This window comes from Capricornis sumatraensis, chromosome X (assembly GCF_032405125.1).
Source record: "Capricornis sumatraensis isolate serow.1 chromosome X, serow.2, whole genome shotgun sequence".
Lineage (NCBI taxonomy): Eukaryota > Metazoa > Chordata > Mammalia > Artiodactyla > Bovidae > Capricornis > Capricornis sumatraensis.
Window position 1 is genome coordinate 122,332,474 of NC_091092.1, and position 23,509 is coordinate 122,355,982.

Genomic DNA, 23,509 nt, shown 5'->3' on the forward strand with positions numbered 1-23,509 from the left:
TCGATTCCTGGGTTGGGATGATCTTTCGGAGAAGGGATAGGCTACCCACTCCAGTATTCTTGGACTTCCCTGGTGGCTCAGACAGTGAAGAATCCATCTGCAATGCGGGAGACCTGGGTTCGATCCCTGGGTTGGGAAGATCCTGTGGAGGAGGGCATGACCACCCACTCCAGTATTCTTGCCTGAAGAATTCCCATGGACAGAGGAGCCTGGTGGACTACTGTCCATGGGGTCACAGAGTCAGACATTACTGAGAGACTAAGCATGCATACACACAATCTTCTAGCATTATGCCCCATTTATAGATGTGAAGAGGAAGGCAGAAGGAAATACATTAGGAAGCTGGTGAAGGTTAGTTTATAAGATATTTGCGTCCATTCTGATACAGAGAATACAAGTTTGTTATTCAATTTCTGTACAAGAGCCTCAGGCTCAAATTTAATGATGTATGCTTTAATGTGAAAACATTTGGAAATAGTTGCCAGTTGTTTACGGGCCTCTGCAGTGGCTGAGTGGAGAAGGCAATGGCACCCCACTCCAGTACTCTTGCATGGAAAATCACATGGACGGAGGAGCCTGGTAGGCTGCAGTCCATGGGGTCGCGAAGAGTTGGACATGACTTAAGCATCTTCACTTTTCACTTTTCATTTTCATGCATTGGAGAAGGAAATGGCAACCCACTCCAGTGTTCTTGCCTGGAGAATCCAAGGGACGGGGGAGCCTGGTGGGCTGCCGTCTTATGGGGTCACACAGAGTCGGACATGACTGAAGTGACTTAGCAGCAGCATCAGCAGCAGTGGCTGAGTGGTGAAGAAGCTGCCTGCTAAGCTGGAGACATGGGTTTGATCCCTGGGGCAGGAACATGCCCTGGAGGAGGAACTAACAACCCACTCCAGTATTCTTGCCTGGGAAATCCCATGGACAGAGGAGCCTGGTGGGCTACTGTCCATGGGGTCACAATGAGTCAGACACGACTAAGCATGCATGCATGGATTCTTTATTTGGTTATATAGAATCCCATGGCAACTTGTATTAACATATTAATACTAATATGCAGTGTGGCAAAATATCAGTCACAAGATGTAATCATCATAAAATTTTTATATACGGCTAACACATATTGGATTCTTAGCACTGTGCTGCTGCTGCTACTGCTGCTAAGTCACTTCAGTCATGTCCGACTCTTTGTGACCCCATGGACTGCAGCCTACCAGGCTCCTCTGTCTGTGGGATTTTCCAGGCAAGAGTACTGGAGTGGGTTGCCATCGCCTTCTCCATAGCACTGTGCTAATGACATCAAAATGTATTTTCTCACTTAATTCTTACAATCAGCTTTTGAGGCCAACACCATTATTACCCACTTTTTCAGATGAGGAAAGCGAGACATAGAGAGGAAACTAACTTGCCACAGCTTATCTTCTAACTGTATAGAGGTAGGAGTAGGTGCTGTAGACCCACACTACGTCTAGAAGCTTTACCACATAACATTTCTCAGCTAGTGTGATAAGAGTTAACTTGTGATTTATATATATGTAAATATGCATTGGAATATAATTGGGCCTCAACCATAAGTACTCTTGCCTAGAAAATCCCAAGGGCAGAGGAGCCTGGTAGGTTGCAGTCCATGGGATCGCGAAGAGTCGGACACGACTGAGTGACTTCCCTTTCACTTTTCACTTTCATGCATTGGAGAAGGAAATGGCAACCCACTCTACTGTTCCCAGGGACGGGGTAGCCTGGTGGGCTGCCTGTCTATGGGGTCGCACAGAGTCGGACACGACTGAAGCGACTTAGCAGCAGCAGCAGCAACCATAAGAGACGAGGATGGTTGACTTATTTGGGACATTTTTGACTTATTTGGGACATTTACAAGAAGTATTTAATTTTGGCTGTGCTGGGTCTTCATTGCTGAGCAGGCTTTTCTCTAGTTGCAGCAAGCCGAGGCTACTCTCTAGTTGGAGTGCACGGGCTTCTCTTGTTGAGGAGAATGGGCTCTAGGATGTGTGGGCTTCAGTAGTTGTGGTTCCTGTTCTCTAGAGTACAGGCTGAGTAGTTGTGGTGCATGGAATTAGTTGCTTTGTGGCATGAGAGATCTTGGATCAGCGATCAGACCCATGTCCTCTGCATTGGCAGGTGGATTCTTTATAACCGAGCCCCCGGGCATTTAACTTGCTCTTAGAGAGAAACTTCTGGTACAGTTGTGATTGACTCTCCAAAGTGACTTGTGAATGTTTTCTCTCCCTCCCTTGGCAATAAATAATGAACTATTTTAAAATGAAGTGAAGTTGCTCAGTCATGTCCAACTCTTTGCGACCCCATGGACTGTAGCCTAGCAGGCTCCTCAATCCATCTCCAGGCAAGAATACTGGAGTGGGTTGCCATTTCCTTCTCCAGGGAATAGTAAAGAGAGATTAAAAATAGGGATTTGGCAAGTTCAAAAATGGATTTAAGGACCCTTGAAGAGTCACTGCTTCTAGATAAAACTGTTGTATCATGGGATTATTTTGGTCTAAGGGGATCAATCTGAGGTGGATTTTGCGTCCTTTGGTCCAGTGGGGGGTTTCAGGCAGGCAGTGTGATGTGGGAGGAGAGGTTCTGGCCCAAGTGTCCATACCTATGCATTCTTGCCTGTGTCTGCAACCAGTCTGTTCAGAGGATAGGGTGGGGGCTGGTTCATCTTTTTGGGTTCTGTTTCCTTCTCCATAAAAGGAGAGGCAGTTTTCTCATCCACAGTTTCCTGATTTAGGCCTATTTTTCCCCACTTGGTTAATGCCTGTACTGCACATAATGTAAAAATTCAAGTTCCATTTAAGATGTGTAAGCTAAAAAAAATGGAGCTTCAGAATAAACCAAGACCTTCTCAAAACCATTCAGTAAGCCAGAGGCATTGATAAAGTAATACCTCAGAGAAAGGATTATAGTAAATGAAAGAAAGGATAGGATATTTTTATTTCTGTGTCACGGAAATTATGTACCTTTAATAGAGGGAATAGTATGACTAAAACAAATGAACAAAACCATAATGGAAGGAAAATTACATAAGACAAAGTATTGCTATGCCAGGCCTTTATTGTATCCTGATTTTATTTGTATATACACACATATTTCAGTTCAGTTCAGTCACTCAGTTGTGTCCAACTCTTTGCAACCCCATGGACTGCAGCACACCAGGTTTCCCTGTCCATCACCAACTTCTGGAACTTGCTCAAACTCACATCCATCAAGTCGGTGATGCCATCCAAACATCTTATCTTCTGTCGTCCCCTTCTCCTGCTTTCAGTCTTTCCCAGCATCAGGGTCTTTTCCAATGAGTCAATTCTTTGCATCAGGTGGCCAAAGTATTGGAGTTTCAGCTTCAGCATCAGCCCTTCCAATGAATATCCAGGACTGATTTCCTTTAGGATTGACTGGTTTGATCTATATTATATATATATATGCATTTGTTAAAAAAGTGACCCATTAATAGGTCATGTAATTTAGTGGGTTGTAGCCAACATTACAAAAGTAAAAGGCTGCGTCACACATAGTAACAGTTCATATGAAACTTGCTATATATGTGCATGGTGCACACACACACATGGTTGTGCTGTCATGGTGTAAAATGTACTTCTAACTGGGTCATGGTCATTGATGGGAGGGATACTCAGTACAGATTAAGATGCTTCCTTGAGTTGTCCTTAGTTTGGAATTGGTCTGAATTTTAAGGTTTTTTTTTTCCTTTTTTTTTTCTTGTGTGTGCTAGTCACTTAGTCATGTCCAACTGTTTGCGATCCCATGGACTGTAGCCCGCTAGGCTCCTCTGTCCATGGAATTCTCCAGGCAAGAATACTGGCTGCTGCTGCTGGTGCTAAGTTGCTTCAGTCGTGTCCGACTGTGTGAGACCCCATAGATGGCAGCCCACCAGGCTCCCCCGTCCTGGGGATTCTCCAGGCAAGAACACTGGAGTGGGTTGCCATTTCCTTCTCCAATGCATGAAAGAGAAAAGTGAAAGTGAAGTCGCTCAGTCATGTCTGACTCTTAGTGACCCCATGGACTGCAGCCTACCAGGCTCCTCCATCCATGGGATTTTCCAGGCAAGAGTACTGGAGTAGGGTGCCATTCCGTTCTCCAGGGGATCTTCCTGACCCAGGGATCAAACCTCTGTCTCCTGCATTGGAGGCGGATTCTTTACTGTCTGAGCCACAGGGATACTCTTTTTTTCCTTAGACTGGTGAAAAAACAAAAATCGAGGACTTCCCTGGTGGTCCAGTGGTTCAGACTTCACACTTTCAGTGTAGGGGGTGCTTTGATCCCTGTTAGGAAACGATCCCACATGCTGTGCTGCGGGCCAAGTAAGACAAAAGTCTTCCGAAAACCGAAAATCGTTCGGGTTAGTTGTTGCTCTGAATAGTTTATCCCGAAAGGGGGTGGGGTGGGGAGCTTGGGCGGAAACCTCGGGACAGGGGGGCTTTTGGTGTGCTGGGCGCCATCTCGTGGCCTTTGGGTTACAGTGCAACGTAACTCCCTTTGATAGAGAACTTGCGAATCGTTTTTCTGATGTCCTGGCTGAGCTGTACAAATGGCCAGAGCTTGAAGTTAAACCCAAGTCTGAAGATTCAGTTCTTACCTTCGTTTATCCTTGTCCACACACTCGACCCGTAATTCTAGCCAGTCATGAGAGGATGATCATGAGACCAGCCACTGCTTAGTCTCCCGAGGTTGGGTCACATGTACTGCCTTTTAAAATAAGGACAGTATACTGGCAGTGGATTCCGCTTTCAGTGGAGGAAGAGGAAACGGGCTTACACTTCCCCTCCTCTGTGATGCCTTCTCTCATCCCTATCTTCCCTTGTTGTTGTTCATGTTGGCCTTGGAGCCAACACAAGTGTCAGCATTTTTAGCATTTATTCTGCTTTTTCACTGATTTATTCACTGATTGATTTTTTACATGCTTATTTGGGAAACGGCTTCTTGAGGGAAGGAATTGTGCCATATCTTTTTATTCATATTACGTAGCAAAGTACCTTGTGCGTATGCAGGTCATAAATAATTTCCATGTGAATGGATGCATGATTTAGGTGAATTTGGATATTTGACTTGGCTTTTTAACTTGTTAATTTAAAAAATTATAGGCTTAAGCCTCAGTATGGTGAATCTTTAAAAGAGTTTTTTAAGGAATTTACCTAAGTGTACAATATTATGCACAAATTATGTTAACAGTGGAACTCTTAAAAGTTGGTTTGCAGCACTTTTAAAGACAATATTCAAAAGCAAGTTAGAAAATATCTGATCTTTCTATAGAAAGTTGGGTACAGTATGTAACTGCAGGAAACCCACTGCCCCTTTGTAAGTTGTAGAACCCAAAATGTATAGAAATATTTGATGTTTTCAGCAAAAGAAAATATGGTCCAAATTAAAATTTCCAGAGATACGTTAAAAAAAAAGGTTGCTTTGCTATCTTGGACTAAATACATAGTATTTTACTATACTACTATGATAAAATTTTTATTTCTTTTTAAAGGCTAAGTAAAAAATTTAATGATTTTATAGAAGTGTGTATGTATATATATGCATATGTGTATGCATATGTATGTATATGTATATGTATGTATACATACAAACATATTAGTATTTATACACCCCCACCACGACTGGCATGGAGACCTTTATGGAGCTATTTGTGTGCAGTATATGTTTTTACATTCACGTTGATACCTGTATTCAGAGATATTTTAGTGACATAATTCATAGGTAACAAAGTACAAGAATGCATTCCATAACATCACATGGGGAGGGTAAGGTACAAAAATATCATTAATAAAAGTGGTTAATATATTTAAGAACAAAATATAGAACCTGGAAGTCTACTGACAGATGCCACGTTTTATTATGTTGGATTAGATGTATCCTTGGATATGGAAGAAATGATGGGAATGAGGAATGATTCCTTGCATGAGCTTCTGGGGACTAAGAAACTGCTGAAAGGGCAGGCCACCATGAGCACTTCAGAGGTCAGAACACTGGCTAGGCTCAACTGGGGAATAGCCAACAGAAGATCAGAGATTTGAGGGAGAAGCAGGGAATTACAGATGTTATTCATAAATATATATATATGTTGTTCATATAAGTGGTGTATGAAAAAAGTGAAAGTGTTAATTGCTCAGTTGTGTCTGACTCTTTTGAGACCTCCATGGACTGTAGCCTGCCAGGTTCCTCGGTCCATGGAATCCTCCAGGCAAGAATACTGGAGTGGGTAGCCATTTCCTTCTTCAGGGGATCTTTCCAACCCAGGGATCAAACCTGGGTCTCCCGCATTACAGGTGGATTCTTGACCACTGTGCCACCTGGGAAGCCCTAGATGACGTATGTGCTTGCATGTGTGCTAAGTTGCTTCAGTCATATCTGACTTTGTGACTCCATGGACTGTGAACCACCAGGTTCCTTGGTCTGTGGGATTCTACAGGCAAGAATACTGGAGTGGGTTGCCATGCCCTTTCCCAGGGGATCTTTCTGACTCAGGGATTGAACCTGCATCTCCTGCATTGGCAGGTGGGTTCTTTACCACTAGCGCAACCTGGGAAGCCCATATGGTGTATGTATGTGTGTGTGTCTATACACACACATACACAGAAAAGACTTTGCCTAGTGTTTCATAGAAACTTTGGGCTACCTCTTGACCTATTATTTTGGATAATCTTCTACTGTCGTGGCATGGTCTATTCTCCTGCTGCATAGGTAGCTAAACTTACTGGTCTCCTTTCCTTAATCTGTTGGCAACCGTCCCTAGAGAATGGTTTCTCGGCTACTATTGACATCTTGGACCAGATAATGTCGTGTGCATTGTGGGATGTGTAGCAGCATCCTTGAATCTACCCACTAGATGCCAGTAGCACTCTCATAGTTGACAACTAAATACATCTCCAGACATCAATCTGTGCTCTGGGAAGACTGTGCCCAGTTGAGAACCACTGGCTGTAGATTATGAAGTTGCATGTTTGGGAATAGGTCTCCTGTGCTTCCCTTATTGTAATAGTAAATTGTCCATCCAAGAGAAATGATGGATTGCCCTGCCTTTTCCATCTCTACACAAACCGCAGGCCCAATGACACATCTGGGCTTTGTGAATGGTGTTTAACATGTATTAGGGGTTATGTTTTCTAAAAAGTTGTGACACTTGTAAATCAACCATAGTTCAAATTACATACTTAACATGTAGATCAATTCCTTATGATAGGCTAAATATAGAAAATAATTTCCAGTTTCTATTAAAAAAAAACAAATAGTCAGTGTACACATATATCCTTTAGGTATAGAAACAGCTTCATTCTTGTTTAATTTTGATTTGAAGACCCAGATACAATATTCTTTAAATGACAATGGCCCCTAAAACTTAAACTTACTATAAAAAAGTAAACAAGTGAAGAAATATAATTTTAAACTCTGCTCCTTGCTTGAGAGCCTGGAGGAACCCCCCCCAAAAAGCTACAAAAAAAGTCATTGCTATATTCAGGGGATGAAGTAGCACTGGCGGAGTTCAGCTTTATATATTTCTTACTTATAATTTTGGTACAAGCTGAAAATGTAAATTTAGATAAAAGAGAGAACCAAAGGGCATTATGCTGGGTACAGAGTAGAGTCTGGAGTCCACTGTTTCTACCAGATGCAGTGGAAGGTGACTGTGTTCACAACCTATTCTTTCCTGCTGCCCCCAGAGGTGAGCCACAGAGGAACGTAAAGAGCCCAGAAACTAGAATTAGCCTATCTGGGTTCAAAGACTGATTCTGCAAGCTGCTTCCTCATCTGTGAAATAAAGAACTCAAAGAGTTACTATGAGAGTTGAGTGAAAAAAAATGCACCTATACTCCTAACAATGCCTGGCACATGGCGTGTACTCCATAAATGTCAGTTAGTATTCCTGTTACTAGTTTGAGTCAATCTGACATTTCATGTTTTGGAAAGATAGAGAATTTGGCATCAGTGTCTAATGACACTAAGTATCTTTGGCTCCTGACATGGATTTTTCTATTATTCGAGAAACGACTACTGTAACACAATGTGGTAACACACAGTTGAGTTTTATTGAGAAGTTTCAAGCACTGTGACCTGAGGAAGTATTTTCAGTTCAGTTTATCGAAATACTTCAGTTTTCCGGCTGGATCTGGGATTATCTGTTGAAGAAGACAACATGCATCATCAGTAGTCTGATAATAGTTGTCCATCTCTTGACTAAAGAAGGTAAAGATTATTTTCCTGTACCAAATTATATATATTTAGGAAAAACTGGATTTGTCCTACCTGCTAATTTTAATCTCAGCTATTTTAGAAGGCAAGTGATCTGCTACTGAATTAACATCTGTACTCAAGCACTCCCAAACTTACTTATAACTCTTCTCTTGGCCACCAAACTTTCACGGCATCTTCAGGTTTGATCTAATTAAATCAAACACATTAAGGGAGCATGGCTACAGATGTTAATGCATTAGTAAAACAATCTGCTGATGAAGTGATGATATGCTACAACCTGAAAAGGGGGCAGAGAACTCAAATGCATTTTTTGGCAGTCTAGGGTGTAACCTTTTAATTTCAAACTGCAAAGTAAAACAAACACTCTATATAGCCTCCTAAATGAAAGAATGTGTTTCAGTCTTGTCTTCCTTCATATGACAAGGAGAGAATCATTAGCTTCATTGTCAGTTAAGCCAGATTTTCTCTAAAGCTTTTAATATATACACTGAAAAAATTTTCTTGTGACCATTCTCTTTGCCCTGAATTTAACAAGTCTCCACTGCTTCCTTCCTTCCTTCTGCTTTTTAAATGATATAATTCTCTGAATACTTGGATTTAAAATCCAGAGCATCAAGTCCCATATTCTGCTTTCCCAGTTTCAGGTACTCTCCCTACAGTCCAAAGAATGCCTGTAATTCTTTTAGGAGTTCTGCCTAGCAATGTTTACTTCATTTACAAAATCAAGGCAGGTCTGTTACAAACAGAGATTATCCCAGGGTTGGCTTCTTCTTTTCAGCCCCAGCCATCCCCTTAACAGAAAAATGAACTTGACTTACTGTTTCACTACCAGGTTTCCAACCAGCAGGGCAGACTGAAAGGAACAAAAATTGGCAAAAGACAGTTTAAAAACTGTTCAATTCTCTCTAGCAACTCTCAGCTTTTCCTTTTCCAAATGATACCGAAAATAGAACCTATATTAATGAGAACATTTCTAGGCCACTGAACACTTGACTTCTGTTAGCTTACTGGCTTGCAACAAGAAATTTTAGTCCTGGAGCTTATCAGCAGACAGCTATTTTTCAGTTTTCTCAGTCATGTTTAGTTACATTTATAACAGAAGAAATCAAATTGAGTGTTCCTCTAGTAAAGCTGGAAAGTTTGGGAATCTGGTGAATCGAAAGGTGTGGGTACAGCAAAATTCCTCAAATGTACATCCCCTTAAGCTTACCTTCTGTGCCCTGCAGTATTTGGTTCTGATGCCATGGTTCACTGCTTCAGCACCCTGACCCAGGCACTGAGTTATACTTTTGAAAGGAATATGTAACATACGTTCTATTTTAAGAAGAATCTGATGTTTACCATTTGGCTACTGCAAAAACTTGGAGTGAAAGGGTGAACTAATAGATTACTAACGTGTTAGTGAATAACCTCAAAGATTTCTGAATTACCTTGAAGAAAAAAAGCTAAATAATGTAAAACATGCAAATAAAACCTGCATTACTAGATATGGCCAGATTGGCTGGCACATTTTAAGTTAACAGAAACATAATAGGAAAAATTACAGTAGCAGAAACTTTTCTGAGATTATCCAAAAGGACTATGAAAATAATATTTTTTCTATCCTATTCAGTAGGTAGAATATATTAGTGATATTTTGTTAAAAGCACTTTCATATTAATAATTAAAATTTGATTTGCTTAAAAGATCTAATAATTTGAAAACAATTGGAAGACTCTGGAACCATCAAAATTACTTTTAAGGTCAGAAACCATATTATGCTACTATCTCTCAAACTAAAAGATCCAAAGGCTATGACAGAAGGAAAGGGCACCTTCTCCGTGTTTGTCAGTGTACTGGAATGCCTGAACCAAACGTAGTGTCTCATCCACGGATCTACCCACGGGAAGGTCATTCAGAGTAATCTGTCTTAGGATTCCCTTGTCATCAATAATGAAGAGACCTCTGTAAAAAAGAAGAATGGGAAAGATGAGGACATTTGTTCTCAGTTAAAACAAATATTAGTTAATGTGAATCCCTGTACCGCTCAAACAGAAGGATGTTATACAGAACCAAAAACACACTACCTACCTACTTGACTGGTATGTACATGCACACACCCCTATACCCACACCTATCTACTATGTATTTTGGGATTATCACTGTTAAACGGTAGCATTAAAATTTTGTTTTTTGTCTTTGAAATGTACTGTAGTATTATCAGTTGAATCTTCACGTGTACTAGATTTAGGACTGTACTGTAAATGATGAAACTGTATAGCAAAGCCTTATTCTACAATACTTTAAATTTTTTTTGAATGAGTAATGCAACCTCTGAACCTACTAGGGCTCAGTCTCTTTAGACCAAATCAACTTGGTCAAACTTAGATAAAATTGTTAATTACTATTCATATTTGTGTTCTTTCACGTACTACTTTCACAACTGAAGATCCTCATAATAGGTGATCAAGTCTGTTTTGAAGTAAGCGAGGCTGATTGGAAATTTTGACCTTGCCTCCATAACACTCATCATAGCCACACACTCCACATAAAAAGAAAGTCTGTCTGTTCTTTGGTAGCAAACTGTTGCTTCTGTTTTCTCTTTTGATTTTGTATGCTGCTTCTTTGATAGACTGAGACTAAGACATTTGCTGTGCTTGCTGATATTAGATAATTTACTTAGTTTGTTCGGAGAAGGCAATGGCACCCCACTCCAGTACTCGTGCCTGGAAAATCCCACGGGCGAAGGAGCCTGGTAGGCGGCAGTCCATGGGGTCGCTCAGTCGGCGACTTCCCTTTTACTTTTCACTTTCATGCATTGGAGAAGGAAATGGCAACCCACTCCAGTGTTCTTGCCTGGAGAATCCCAGGGACGGGGGAGCCTGGTGGGCTGCCGTCTATGGGGTCGCACAGAGTCGGACACGACTGAAGCGACTTAGCAGCAGCAACAGCAAATGTTCAAATAATTGTCAATTTGAAAAGTGCCTCAGTCTTTAGTGGCATATTTATTCTTTGGGAGTTAATAATAATCGCTAGGCAGAAACCCTTATAGACTTGACAAATACAAAACAAAAAGAAACTTGGCAGGGATAAATTGATTCAATATGGATGAACCTTGAAAATATTACGGTAAGTGAAAGAGGCTAGTCATAAAAGAGCAGATACCGTAGGATTCCATCTATATGAAATGTCCAGAATAGGCAACTATTAAGACATAAAGTAGATTAGTGGTTGCATAGGGCTAGGGGAGGGGGACTGGGTAAAATCGGGAGTAACTGCTAATGGGTATGGGATTTCTTTTTGGAGCAATAAAAATGTTGTAACATTGATTGTGGTGATGGTTGTACAACTGTGAAATACTAAAAATTACTAAATTGTATACTTTAGATGGGTGAGTTGTATGGTATGTAAATTATATCTCAATAAAGCGGTTCTAAAAAAACACAAGATTATAAAATACTGACACCTTTACATAAAACATTAAAAGAACTATTAGCACTGCAAAGTAAATCAATATGATTATAAGAAAATTACAAGTACTTCAAGCTGAAGCTGCCCTTTTTTCTAAGAATTACATCAGCAATTGTTAGCTCAAGTAACTCAATGAGAGCTGTTAAGTAAAATATATCCTTAATTTTTCCTACTCCAGAGGCACAGGTTGGCTAAATACTATGATACTTGTATTTAGAAAAACTATTACTCAAGTCAGTTTGGAAAAGAGAAAGAAATGGACAGAAAGTTTGGGGACCTAGGTTCATGTCTGGGTTCTGCAATTAACTATTGTCACTTTGGCTAAGTTCTTGGAATGCTGAATCTGTTTTTATGTAAAATGACAGGGCTGAAGACCTCTAGAATTTTCCAGTTCTAAAAGTCTTTGACACTCACATAGTTTGTCAGGCACTCACCAATTATTTTTAATGTTATCTACAACATTTTTGCAAGTAGAACAAATATTTCTTGATCAAACCTTGTATCTTCTAATTCCATTTCAAGTAGGATTACAAATATATTTGTATTTGTCATCATGTACAACTACTGAAAGGTACCTGAGAGTGTGGCCTGAGTCTTCCAGATATACGCCATAGTCCTTTGAGATCTGATGGTTCAAATCCGCAAGAAGTGGAATACTTATTGACCCAAGTCCTCCTTGTCTTCGAGGAGTATTAATCCTGTTAACAGAAAATGTACCTTTCAGGGTTAAGTAAACAGCATACATTAAAATAGTCCACACTCTTGCATATGTACACAAACATGTGCATGGCATCTCTTGTCATTTCACTGTCAAATTTTTTGCAATTAGGTGGAACATCTTTTCATGTTTAATGAATTAAAAATTATTTAATCATTGCTTCTTATAAAGTAAATATAAAAAAAATTATTTCTCCAGATTAAGGTTATCCAATTTATCATAATAATCATAGAATTCAGTGGTTTTTGCTATAGATATTACATCTTCTAAAACATAATTATTTGGTACTGGCCATTTTAAAAATCTTTATTGAATTTGTTACAATATCGTTTCTGTTGTTTATGTTTTGGGTTTTTGGCTGTGAGGCATGTGGAGTCTTAGCTCTCTGGCCAGCGAATGAACTGGCACCCTCTGCACTGGAGGGTGAATTTTTCACCACTGGACTGCCAGGGAAGTCCCTATATCTATCTTTTGAATTTAACTTTTTCCAAAATTTGAAATGTTCTATAAAATCTTTAAACATTTTTACTGTACTTTCATTGAACTAGCAGCTCTCAGATAAATTTATTCCTGAACTGTCTGATAAATAACTATATTCCTGTCATGTTAAGAGTTGTCTGCCCATAATTTAAGAGTATGTCTGTTCTTTCCCTATAAATGTTAAGTTTAAGATACTGACCAGGCCAAATGGGTGAACTGTGAATCAACAGAGCATGCTACCACTTCAGTGTTGATTGATCTGAATTCGTCAATTCTATCACCAAAGGCGATGATTTCAGTTGGACACACAAAAGTGCTGAAATTAAAAAAAAAATCATTATTCTCAAAATACACATATACTTAGTTTCAAATGATTTTGTTTTTATAGATACTTTGGTATATAAAAATGCACATTAAGAACAATTTTATATATGAATCTTCTCAAAATGGAGTAGTCTAAGAAATGGTCATTGGATCAAATATTATTTAATTAAAAAATATAGAGTTCTCAATTATGTCTTGATAAACTTTATATTGGTGCATACAGACTGACTGTTACCTTGTATGTATGTGTAAGTGTATAGGGCAGCAATGAAAAATGGACTCCGTGCTGTGTGTCATGGTCAAGAAAGTTTGAAAAACATCGACTTAGGGGACAGGTTCCTACCACAGTCCAATACAGGCTTTTCAAATGTTTCAGTTGTTTGAGTAGAGGACTGCCATATGCAAGAAGACAGTTCTAATCCAGATTATGTCTTTGGAAATCTGACCTATAGAATGAACTTTTAATATTTTCCAAAAGGTAAGAATGATTGGCCCTTGTCCTCCTTTCTGTTATCCCAAGAAATGTTACCTAGAGATATACTGTGTGTGTGTTAGTTGCTCAGTTATGTCCGATTCTTTGCGACCCCATGGATTGTAGCCCACCAGGCTCTTCTGTGTGTGGGATTCTCTAGGCAAGAATACTGGAGTGGGTTGCCATTTCCTTCTCTTACTGGCCCAACATAAAAATTTTGGCAGAAATCCGAAGGGTTACAATTCTGATTTTCTTCCTTGCAGACTGTGGCAAATGTCCCAGGATTCTTCTTTCTCTAACCAGGTCCAGTTTGGCTGGCATTACATGCATACAGCAGAAGCTCTCTTAGCTCCTTGCTCCAGAAGACCATTGCTAACATCATGCTCTAATTAGATATGTCTTGTTCATTAGGGAGTTTCAAGTAATACTGGAGAAATAGCTTATTTGTCTGCTATGTTAGGCTAATTTCAAAATTCACGATTAGCATCATATATATTTAATATGTGTGCTGCTTTTTGGTTTTACAGCAACATGAATTTAGAAGGCCTATCATTTTATATACATTAAAATGTCTACTTCGGGTTTCTATTAGAAGTTATAGTACACATTTTAGTTAGTCAAGCCATAGTACAAATTGATTAGAAAGAAGGAAGTTCTTACTAATTTAAAAGATTACATATTATGCAGAGTCATGGTTTGTTTCAGTCTCAATGTGCACGTTTTTATTGGAATTCTATTTGGATTAGAGTAGGAGTCAGCAAACTTCAGCCCACAGGCCAAAATCTAGCGTATCTTGTTTTTGCAAATAAACTTTCAAGGGAGTACAAGACCCCTTTATTATTGTCTGTGGCTATTTTGTGCTATAATGGCAAAGTTGAGTAGTTGCAATGAAGATCACTTCAAGACTAAAATTTTTACTATCTGGCCCTGTACAGAAGAAGTTTGCTGCCCCTGGTCTATAGGAATAAAGATACAAGCTTAAGTATATCCTCCCTACAAAGTTAAAATATATTTACATAGTTCTAGATTACGCCTAATGGAGAATGGAACTTAGTATACAGTGGCACAGACAGAATAATCTGTTTACTTTTTGTAACCAAAAAACATATTCAAACAGAAAAGATCAAAGTTTTGCTAACTCTCTTTGGTATTCTTTTCATTTTCATGGAATTTGAAAAATTCAAAATTAAATCCTCAGTGTGACTAAAACTCGAAGAATCTTTACTTTGAGTCAACTTTCTACCTATAAAAGTGCGGTCAGAGTTAGAGAGAACCCCCTCCATAATCATATTTATGTTAATAGGTGTTATTCCTTAAACATATCCAATATTTTCAGGAAAATGTTCAAATCACAGGAAAGTAACATGCAACAAAGAACAAAAATAATAAAGCCAAAGTTAAATGGTATCACCAGATAAAAAGCCTTATAAATATTCATATTAACAGAGAAACAGATTTGTGGCCTAAGTCTTGCTATTTAAATGCTTTCTAAAATATTCTCAGTCCATTTTCTTGCCTTAGTGAGTTTAATGAATATAACTGTGGCTTTTGTCTAATGATTACATTACGTTAACACAATCACACATATATAAGTTTACAACATTGGGGTCAATGGGTTATGATTCTGAAATATATTCAAGATGTTACCTTCTTGAAAAAAACTCATCTCAGGTTGCCCTTTACGAACAAGTGCTAAGAAATTTCTAACTATATGATGCTCCTGAGCAAAGATTAATAATGACTGAGGTATTACTAGCTGCTATGATATGGATTACTTACAAATCAAGTGGGTAGAAGAAAAAAACCAGGTACTTCCCACGATAATCAGTTAACTTGAGCTCCTTAAATTCACCATTTATCACAGCTGTTCCTTCCCAATAAGGTGCTGGCTTGGAAACTAAGAAAGAAAAACATATGATGTTCTTAAACGACGGGAAGGTTGGTGGGATGACAGGACATCTTTAGGACATCACTAAAAACCAAGGCTTCGGAGGGAATCTTTGGACCTCTTTTAGCAGTCTGGTGATGCAGATGGACTTCTGCAGTGTTACTAAATGCGTAAAATATTTAGCATATTTAGAATTTCAAAGGAAATAAATTACATTGAAATGTAATCATCAAACTATAAAAAAAACTGGTGATATATTAATATTTGTGTCCTTTTTCTTAACACTTTAAACCTCCAAGACCTGGCAGTGATCTAGTAACAACTCAAGATTGTGATGAGTGTAAATGATGTTTCAGGATACCTGCAGCATCCATAATAATGGTATGAAATATATGTGATTCTTCTTGGCGACAACTACAAATGAGTACGGCTGAGGCTAAGGTGGTTTGTTGCTGATGTTCATAATGGAAAGAACTGCTATATTCCAGCTGGAGATTAGTGAAAATAAAGATTCTTTTTCCTATTCATGCTCACAGAGCCCCTACATTCTATCCCTTCACTAAACCCTACGGGATACTTCACTATAGTTCCTCCAGGTTAATCAGCTTGCCACATTTCAGATAATTAGATTTTCCGTTCTCTAATGGCAGTCTTCCAGATGTATTAATTTAAGTGTTTGTCCAGTTTCTTGAATATACATGGAGGACCTGCTGCTACATTCAAGGAATAGAAAATCTGCAAATATGTCAGGACAGAAGTGTAAAATCCTAGACCATAGGATTATTTTCCAGGCTTTGAAAGAGACCCTCTTGCACAAGTGACCTAATGGAAATTGAATAGTTCATGCTGCTGTCTTGTCAGGGTATGACTGGAAGTCTAGCACATGCTTTGATAATAATATACCTTGATATTCTGTTAACACATTTAGATAGCACTTAAACTTTCAGAACCATTACATACATTAACGTCAATACTTGCTTCCAAGTTTTACTAAGGTTCCTAGAAAGTAAGGCTTATAATAGCATTTATTATATTTTGTATAGTAGCCAGCATTTTTGATAACTCTGAAAACAGAGACACACTTAATTTCTCTGTGAATTTAATGTATAACAGGTGATTACTTATCTTGAGCCAGCAGCCTACCTCACAAAAACATCCTGATCTGATTAGGTAAAGGGTAGGAGGGAGAATTAGGTAGCAGGATATGGAACTATATATGCTTTATATATATTATTTAAAAATACTACTCAAGTGTGAGGTTATAGTTGTAATAATGTGTTACAATCATAGTCCATAGTGATTTTAGCATATTGGGAAAACCAATAAAACTGAAAAATTTTGCTCTGAAAATCTTGATTTTTGAGTTCTTTTTCATAGACATTGATGGAATGCTTTATTATCATTATTAGGCTTAACAAATTGGTAAAATTTTGTTAAATGGTAACAATCTTGGCAAGGTGGTGGAAAGGCATGCCTTCATATCCTTGACTCTACCTAGATATGGCTTTCTTTTTCTTTTTTTGGGAGGGAAATTTTGGGTTCTTGATTTATGAACTGCAGTGTTAGTTAAAAAAACTGTTATCAGTTTATAGAGCAGAGAATGCAGTTTGTTAAGATCTATAAATGGAATTCCCAAAGCAACCACTCGCATGTTAGGATGGGGAACACATGTACACCCATGGCTGATTCATGTGAATGTATGGCAAAACTACCACAATATTGTAATTAGCCTCCAATTAAAAGAAAAAGAAAAAAAATAAAGAACGTTCTTACTAAAAAACCCCAAAAAAACAAAAACCAAAAACTGTCCCAAATACAAATCATAATTAACAAAGCAAAAGGAGAGGAGTATAAAGTATATTTAAATTCCCTTTGCCCATAACCCATCTGTTTAACTACTGTTAACATTTTGATGTCCTTCCTCCTAGTCTTTTTAAACACAAATTTGGATCTTGTTGCATCCCACTTGTGAAAAAAGGAAGCATTAGATCATGAATAATTTTTCATGTTACTAAAAATTATCTGAAAGTATGAACTTAATAGCTCCATAATATTCTGTTTTGAGTGAAGGTCCTTGCTCCTGTAATTCTAGATGAGCCTACACATGAGAGAAATGTAGCAAATACCTAAAATTTGAAAAGGTCTGCTGGTAGAGGGAAATCTTATTACTACCATTAGCTTCCATGAGCAGACTTGGATGGCATGTTATGGGAAATATATGTAATGCCAGTAAACACTTAACTGGCTGCCATATTTCAAAATATCTTCCGAGGCAAGTAAAAGCAATGAGACTTGGAAATATGATCTTGAAAGTGCAACACTAGCTTTTTAAAAAACAAAAACCTAAAGATAACTTGCCGTAGGAAAGAACTGCAGATGTTTGAGGAGGCAAAACAGTTTTTCTCATTTATCACTCCCACTCCATCCTAAGGTATATCAACATTCCATTTAACACTGGGGATTCATAACTGTGAAGCATTGCTTTTTTTCACTGAACATGGGCAAGGAACATGCTGTAACTGGACCACAAAAGCCAAATACACATCTTCAGAATGCCAGATGGTCAGTAGGAAAAGCAGGTTATTTAAAACCAAGCAAGGGACACTCTTTATCCTTTAGCCCCTACCCACTTTTTGGCTGATCTTAACATCCAGATGCAGCAGGCCACAATTTTCTCAGTATCCACTTAGTCTGACGTGTCTTTTCTGAAAGTGGCCATTAGTTGTGTACACTGGACAGAAATGCAAATAATCAAAAGCCAAACTGGCAGGACACAAATTTGCCACGAGGTTTATCATCAACCCAAATGCATTACTTCTAACCTGCTTTTCCGCATTTCCCTACAAAGAGCCTCCAAAATACACCCTGTAACAAGCTCTTCATTTCTGAGAAACACAAAGGATGCCCATTAATGCTAAAGGTCTCTGGGAAGGTGGCTTTTAACAGTTTTCTTTGTAAGATGCAACAACAACAAAATGAAACGTTTGCTCTCCTGAGCTAAACGTTGTTTAGCCACTTTTCTGTTTATCCAAACTTTCTGTGAATCGTTATTCAACTTATCAGCGCATTATTCTCCGAAATCGTACTTGAAAACAGACGCGATGCGCTGCAGGCACTTCGCGATGTTTGAGGAAGTGTTCTACTTTGCCCAACATCCTCGTCGCCTGCAAGCCCAGGACCAGGGCCACCCTCTCCTTCATCTGCGGCTTTTGGGGTAACCACTACTTCCTCCAAAATCTGATCAGTGGAACCCACCCCTTTCTTTACAACTCTGGAACCCCCTCCATCCCCCCACCCCCCAGGAGAACCAAGCTCCCCCTTAGGGACCGGAGGTAGCCCAGGAGGTGCCGCCCAAGCCAGGCCCCCGGGTAGCCACCGTAACCAGGGTACACGTGTCCCCTGGCCCTCCCCACCTCCGGGTGCCACCGGTGACCCCGCCATGGTGGGGCACCACCTACTTTTGGCTTTGCTGAGGTGCAGGGAGTGTTCGGCGACCGAAACCCGGGACACCTCTCCCGGGTACACTTGGCCACCCGCGTAGAAGTGGCACTCCTCTTCGCGGGTTCGGGGCCTCTCCTCCTTCTCCAAGCCCCGCACAGCTTCGGCCCGCAGCAAGACCAGCAGCAGAGGCAGCAGCAGGAGCTTTCGGCTCCGGCCAGGGGCCAGAGTCGTCGCGGGTAGCGGCGGCGGCGGCGGCGCCTCCATGACCACGCGAGCGTAGTCGCACGTTCCTTAGCTCGAACGCTACTTCTCCCGCCGCCAGGCAGCTACAACCGCGCGCTCAACGCCCGCTGGAGCCCAAGCGCGGCCTCGCGAGACCAGCCCCGCCTCCTCACTCCCCTGCCCCTCCGCTCCCCCTGTCGCCCGCTTCCCCGGCTCTCCGGGAGCCGGCCTGGCCACGTGGTCGCCAGCCCCGCCCACTCATCCCCCTTGCGGGCGTTTGCGCATGCGCCCTGGGGCGGGCCCAGGCAGGGCGCTTTGCCTAACTCTGAGAAGCGACAGCGGCCGTGACTGGTCTCACGCGCTCTCTCTCTCACACGTCTTTAGACATCCTTTTACGCTCGTCTCTTCCACAAAGCCTCACCACTGCACACCATTCCCCACGCCCCCCAAAAGTGAAACGAACTTATCTCTGAATGGCTTGCACTTTATACTTCTAACAGGTACTGTTTTTTTCCTTGAAGTGATCTGCCAACAACCCCACGACTCCCCTCACCTCCATCCCTAGTTGAAGCCCTTGTAAGTTTGTAAATCCTGGGAAAACTTGGAGAAGAAAGGCCTAACCATTTACTCTTCTCCAGCAGGCAAGGCAAACAGGCAGTTTGGTGACTTAAGCCTGCCTCAAAGGTGTCTTATTTTTTAACTTGAAAAGTTCCCAGAAAACCAAACTTTCTTCCAGCGCAGTATAGTTCCATCGTCTTGACAATTACCCCATCATTTTACAGGAGTCTTCTGCACTCTATGCTCTCCCCCGCCCCCCCGGGGTCCCTTCTAGCCTCCTGCGAGCTCTTGTCATCTTTCTGAATCTCACAGAAGCCATCCGACAGTTTCTCTTTCTTCTGTTAGATTGTCAGCTCCCTGGGATCAAAATCGATGTGGAATTCAGCTTTGTTTCCCAAGGCACCTGGCACAAGGTGGGCATTTGCCATTGTAAGCTTTGATTTTGTGAATAACACCTAATGTTCCCAACTGCCAGTCAGTTTGAAGTTGCTTTCACATTTTATATCCTTACTCCCTGTGACAACCCTTTCCAAACTAGTTCTGCCCATTATAGGACCTTGAAAGAGCAATGGGCTAGGTGCTGAAGGCCCTTGGCCCCTACAGTCTGTCAGCCCCTCCTGCGACTCTCCACCCTCTCCTGGAGGCATTTGCGCCTGCGCCCTGTGGGCAAGCCCAGGGTGCTCAGCGAAGCCGCACAGCGAAGCCCAACGGCCACAGCGGGTCTCCTGCCCTACTAGACCACCCTCCCTTCTCCCAGTCACTCCTGTTCGCCCTCAGCAGTGTTTTAGGTGCTCCTCATCTTTCCAGGCCCATCTCTTCCACAAAGCTTTGAGGGAGACTGTGCTCCCGCCATTGCAGGTGACTGGTCAGCACTGTTTTAGATCCTCTTATTCTTCCGCTCACATCTCTCCTACAGGAGCCTCACTACCATCCGTCCCCCCTCCCCAAAGTAACCTTTCTGCCTCTGAAATTTTATGCTTCTGTGTGTGTGTGTGTGGGGGGGGGGGTGTGTGTGTGTGTGCGTGTGCGCCCATGCGCTCAGTTGCACTGTCGTGTCAGACTCTTTGTGACCCTATGGGCTGTCGCCTGCTAGGCTCCTCTGTCCATGGACAGAATTCTTGTCCCAGGCAAGAATATTGGAATGGGCTGCCATTTCCTCCTCCAGGGAATATTCCCGACCTAGGGATAGGACCCATGTCTCCTGCATTGGCAGGCGGATTCTTTATCACTGAGCCAACTGGGAAGCTGATTTTATACCTCTAACAGATACTTAGGGCTTCCCTGGTGGCTCAGCTGGTATAGAATCCGCCTGCAAGGTGGCAGACCTGAGTTCGATCCCTGGGTTGGGAAGATCCCCTGGAGAAGGGAAAGGCTACCCACTCCAGTATTCTGGCCTGGAGAATTCCATGGACTGTATAGTCCATGGGGTCGCAAAGAGTCAGACACAACTGAGCAACTTTCATATCACAACAGATACGTATTCTCCTTTTCCCGCAGTGAGCTGGGTGAACTGGCACCATGACTCCAGTTGTAAGCCCTTTTAAGTCCTGGCAGAATTTGGAGAAGAAAGGTCTAACCTGAAAAGCAGTATCTTGAGTTCAATTATTATCTTTCAGTGGGAAAGAAGAAGCTCAAGCAGAAAAGTCACATTTTGGTGATTTGAGACTGTCTCAAGGTGTGTATTACTCTTTTAAAATCAAGACTTGCTAAGTTCCCACAAAACTCTTTCTCCCAGGCATGGTATTGTTCCATCTTCTGACAAGTAACCCCATCACTCACCTGTTAGCTAAGATGGCAGATGAGAACTGAGGGGAGACACACAGTGCGCACACTAGAAAGAGGTAAGCCATCGGTAGCTTTTATGTCTCCCTTCTATTTTCCTGTGAGCTCTTGTCATCTTTCTGAATCCCACAAAAGCCATCCAGCAGTTTCTGTTTCCCCAGACTGTCAGCTTCCTGGGGTCAAAATCTACGTGGATTCCCAAGGCACCTGGCGCAGCTGAGCATTTGCTATTGTATACATTTGATTTTGTAAAGAGCATCTCATGTTCCTGATAGCCTGTCATAGTTTAAGGTTGCTTTCACATATTGTATCCCTCCAGACAACCTTTTGAGGCAAATAGGAAACAAACTCATCCCTCTCCCCAGTCCCACCCATTATATGCTCTGCTTTTTGTTTCCTGACCTGTTTCCTGTGGGGAAAGGAGGAAGTCTCCTCTCTTTTTCTGAGGGTGGTAGAGGGAGTTATGGGGGAACATGTCCTTACCCATAACGTAGTCTGTCATTTCTTCACTTTGCAGTAGCCTGTTGATAGGAGTAGGCGTTCTCGGACGAGGTAGCTCTCGAACCTCCCATTCATCTTCTCCTCTGGCCTCCTGTTCCACATGGAAGGGGACTGAGGCCCGGGGAATTCGGGGCTGAGTTCCAGGGACTCGGCTCAGACCAATGCCCCGAGGTCGGCTTCGGTGATCCATGCTGACTGTTGGACAAACAGCCACACAGCCTTAGTGAATTCTAGGCCTTGAGCTGACTCTCTTAATTTAGGAACTGGGAGAGAAAGCTTGGGGATAGTGTTATTTCCTGACACCTCTGTTATGGCCTGAGCTGAGGTGCCCAAGTTGGCAACAAGGGCTACCCACCAAAGGGGGCCCCAGTGAACCTCCTGGCCACTGGCAAGAGTGGCCAGGTAGGCCAGCTCCCAGCCACAAACTGTGCTCCCCTCACCGGAACCCCCTGGTAGCTGACATTCTGGGTGGCAGTTGCTCTGAATCCTTCTGTCCAATGATGACCTGCCACCTGCGGGTAGGCATTGTGCTGTCAGAGTGGCAGTCACAAGGAGGCTTGGGGTGGGGCCTTGGGGTGGGGCCTTGGGGTGGGGCCCTGCCCCAAGGTGCTCACCATCCAGCTGACATCAGCTGCCCGTGTTAATAATACAAAACCATCAGACAATGAGGTGGGTCTGTGTATAGAGAAACACCTGGTGAGCTTAAAGACATTTGAGTGTACAGACCAAGCCCCAGAAATGACCATTTAAATCAGGGGTCCCGAACCTTGGGAATCTAATGCCTGATAATCTGAGGTGGAGCTGATGTAATAGTAATAGAAATAAAGTGAACAATAAATGTAATGTGCTTGAATCATTTTGAAACCATCCCCCAACACCTGGTCTATGGAAAAATTATCTTCCACAAAACTGGTCCCTGGTGCCAAAAAGGTTGAGGACTGCTGCTTTAAGTGATGTTGAGGGGGCTGGTTTTCAACCGTGTATGGTTTCACAAATGATGTGTCTGGTTAAGAACCACCACTGATGGAGGTTAAGAGCACAAGTTGTGGACTTAGCTGTATTTAGGTTCCAATCTGAGCTTTGCCTGATGGCCTTGTGGTCTGGGGAAATGAACTTAACCTTGGGGAGCCTGAGTTTCATCTGTAGATGGGAGTTGTTAATACCTTCCCCATGTTGTGAAACTGAAATGATATGAGTTTCATGATATAAGTGTAAAACCTGACTTGGAACATCAGTCAGACTTAAGGGCTCATTTCTTTCTTTCTTTTTTTTAATCTCAGAAACATTTGTTTTTAATTGGAGGATAATTGCTTTACAATGTTGTGTTGGTTTCTGCTGCACAACACTGTGAATCAGCTGTGAGTATACCTATGTCCCCTCCCTCTTGAGCATCCCACCCCATTCCCCCCGTCCCACACTTCTAGGTCATCACAGAGCACTGAGCTGAGCG

The 23,509-nt window shown here is 41.5% G+C and overlaps 1 protein-coding gene across 2 annotated transcripts; it reads right to left on the reverse strand.

Annotated features, from left to right (window-relative positions):
• Nucleotides 1-8,040: 8,040 nt before the first annotated feature.
• PRDX4 (peroxiredoxin 4) lies at nucleotides 8,041-19,385 on the reverse strand. 2 transcript variants are annotated; one of them, XM_068962406.1, is made up of 8 exons: nucleotides 19,014-19,385; nucleotides 15,447-15,564; nucleotides 13,071-13,187; nucleotides 12,249-12,371; nucleotides 10,037-10,167; nucleotides 9,042-9,076; nucleotides 8,359-8,409; nucleotides 8,087-8,147 (listed from the first exon to the last, which is right to left on the reverse strand). In XM_068962406.1, the coding sequence occupies exons 1-7, from the start codon at nucleotides 19,258-19,260 to the stop codon at nucleotides 8,359-8,361; spliced, it is 822 nt and encodes a 273-aa protein (XP_068818507.1). In that variant the 5' UTR covers nucleotides 19,261-19,385; the 3' UTR covers nucleotides 8,087-8,147. The 2 variants fall into 2 exon arrangements, with proteins under 2 accessions (XP_068818506.1, XP_068818507.1); XM_068962405.1 differs by lacking the exon at nucleotides 8,359-8,409 and having other exon boundaries at nucleotides 8,041-8,147; nucleotides 19,014-19,384.
• Nucleotides 19,386-23,509: the final 4,124 nt, after the last annotated feature.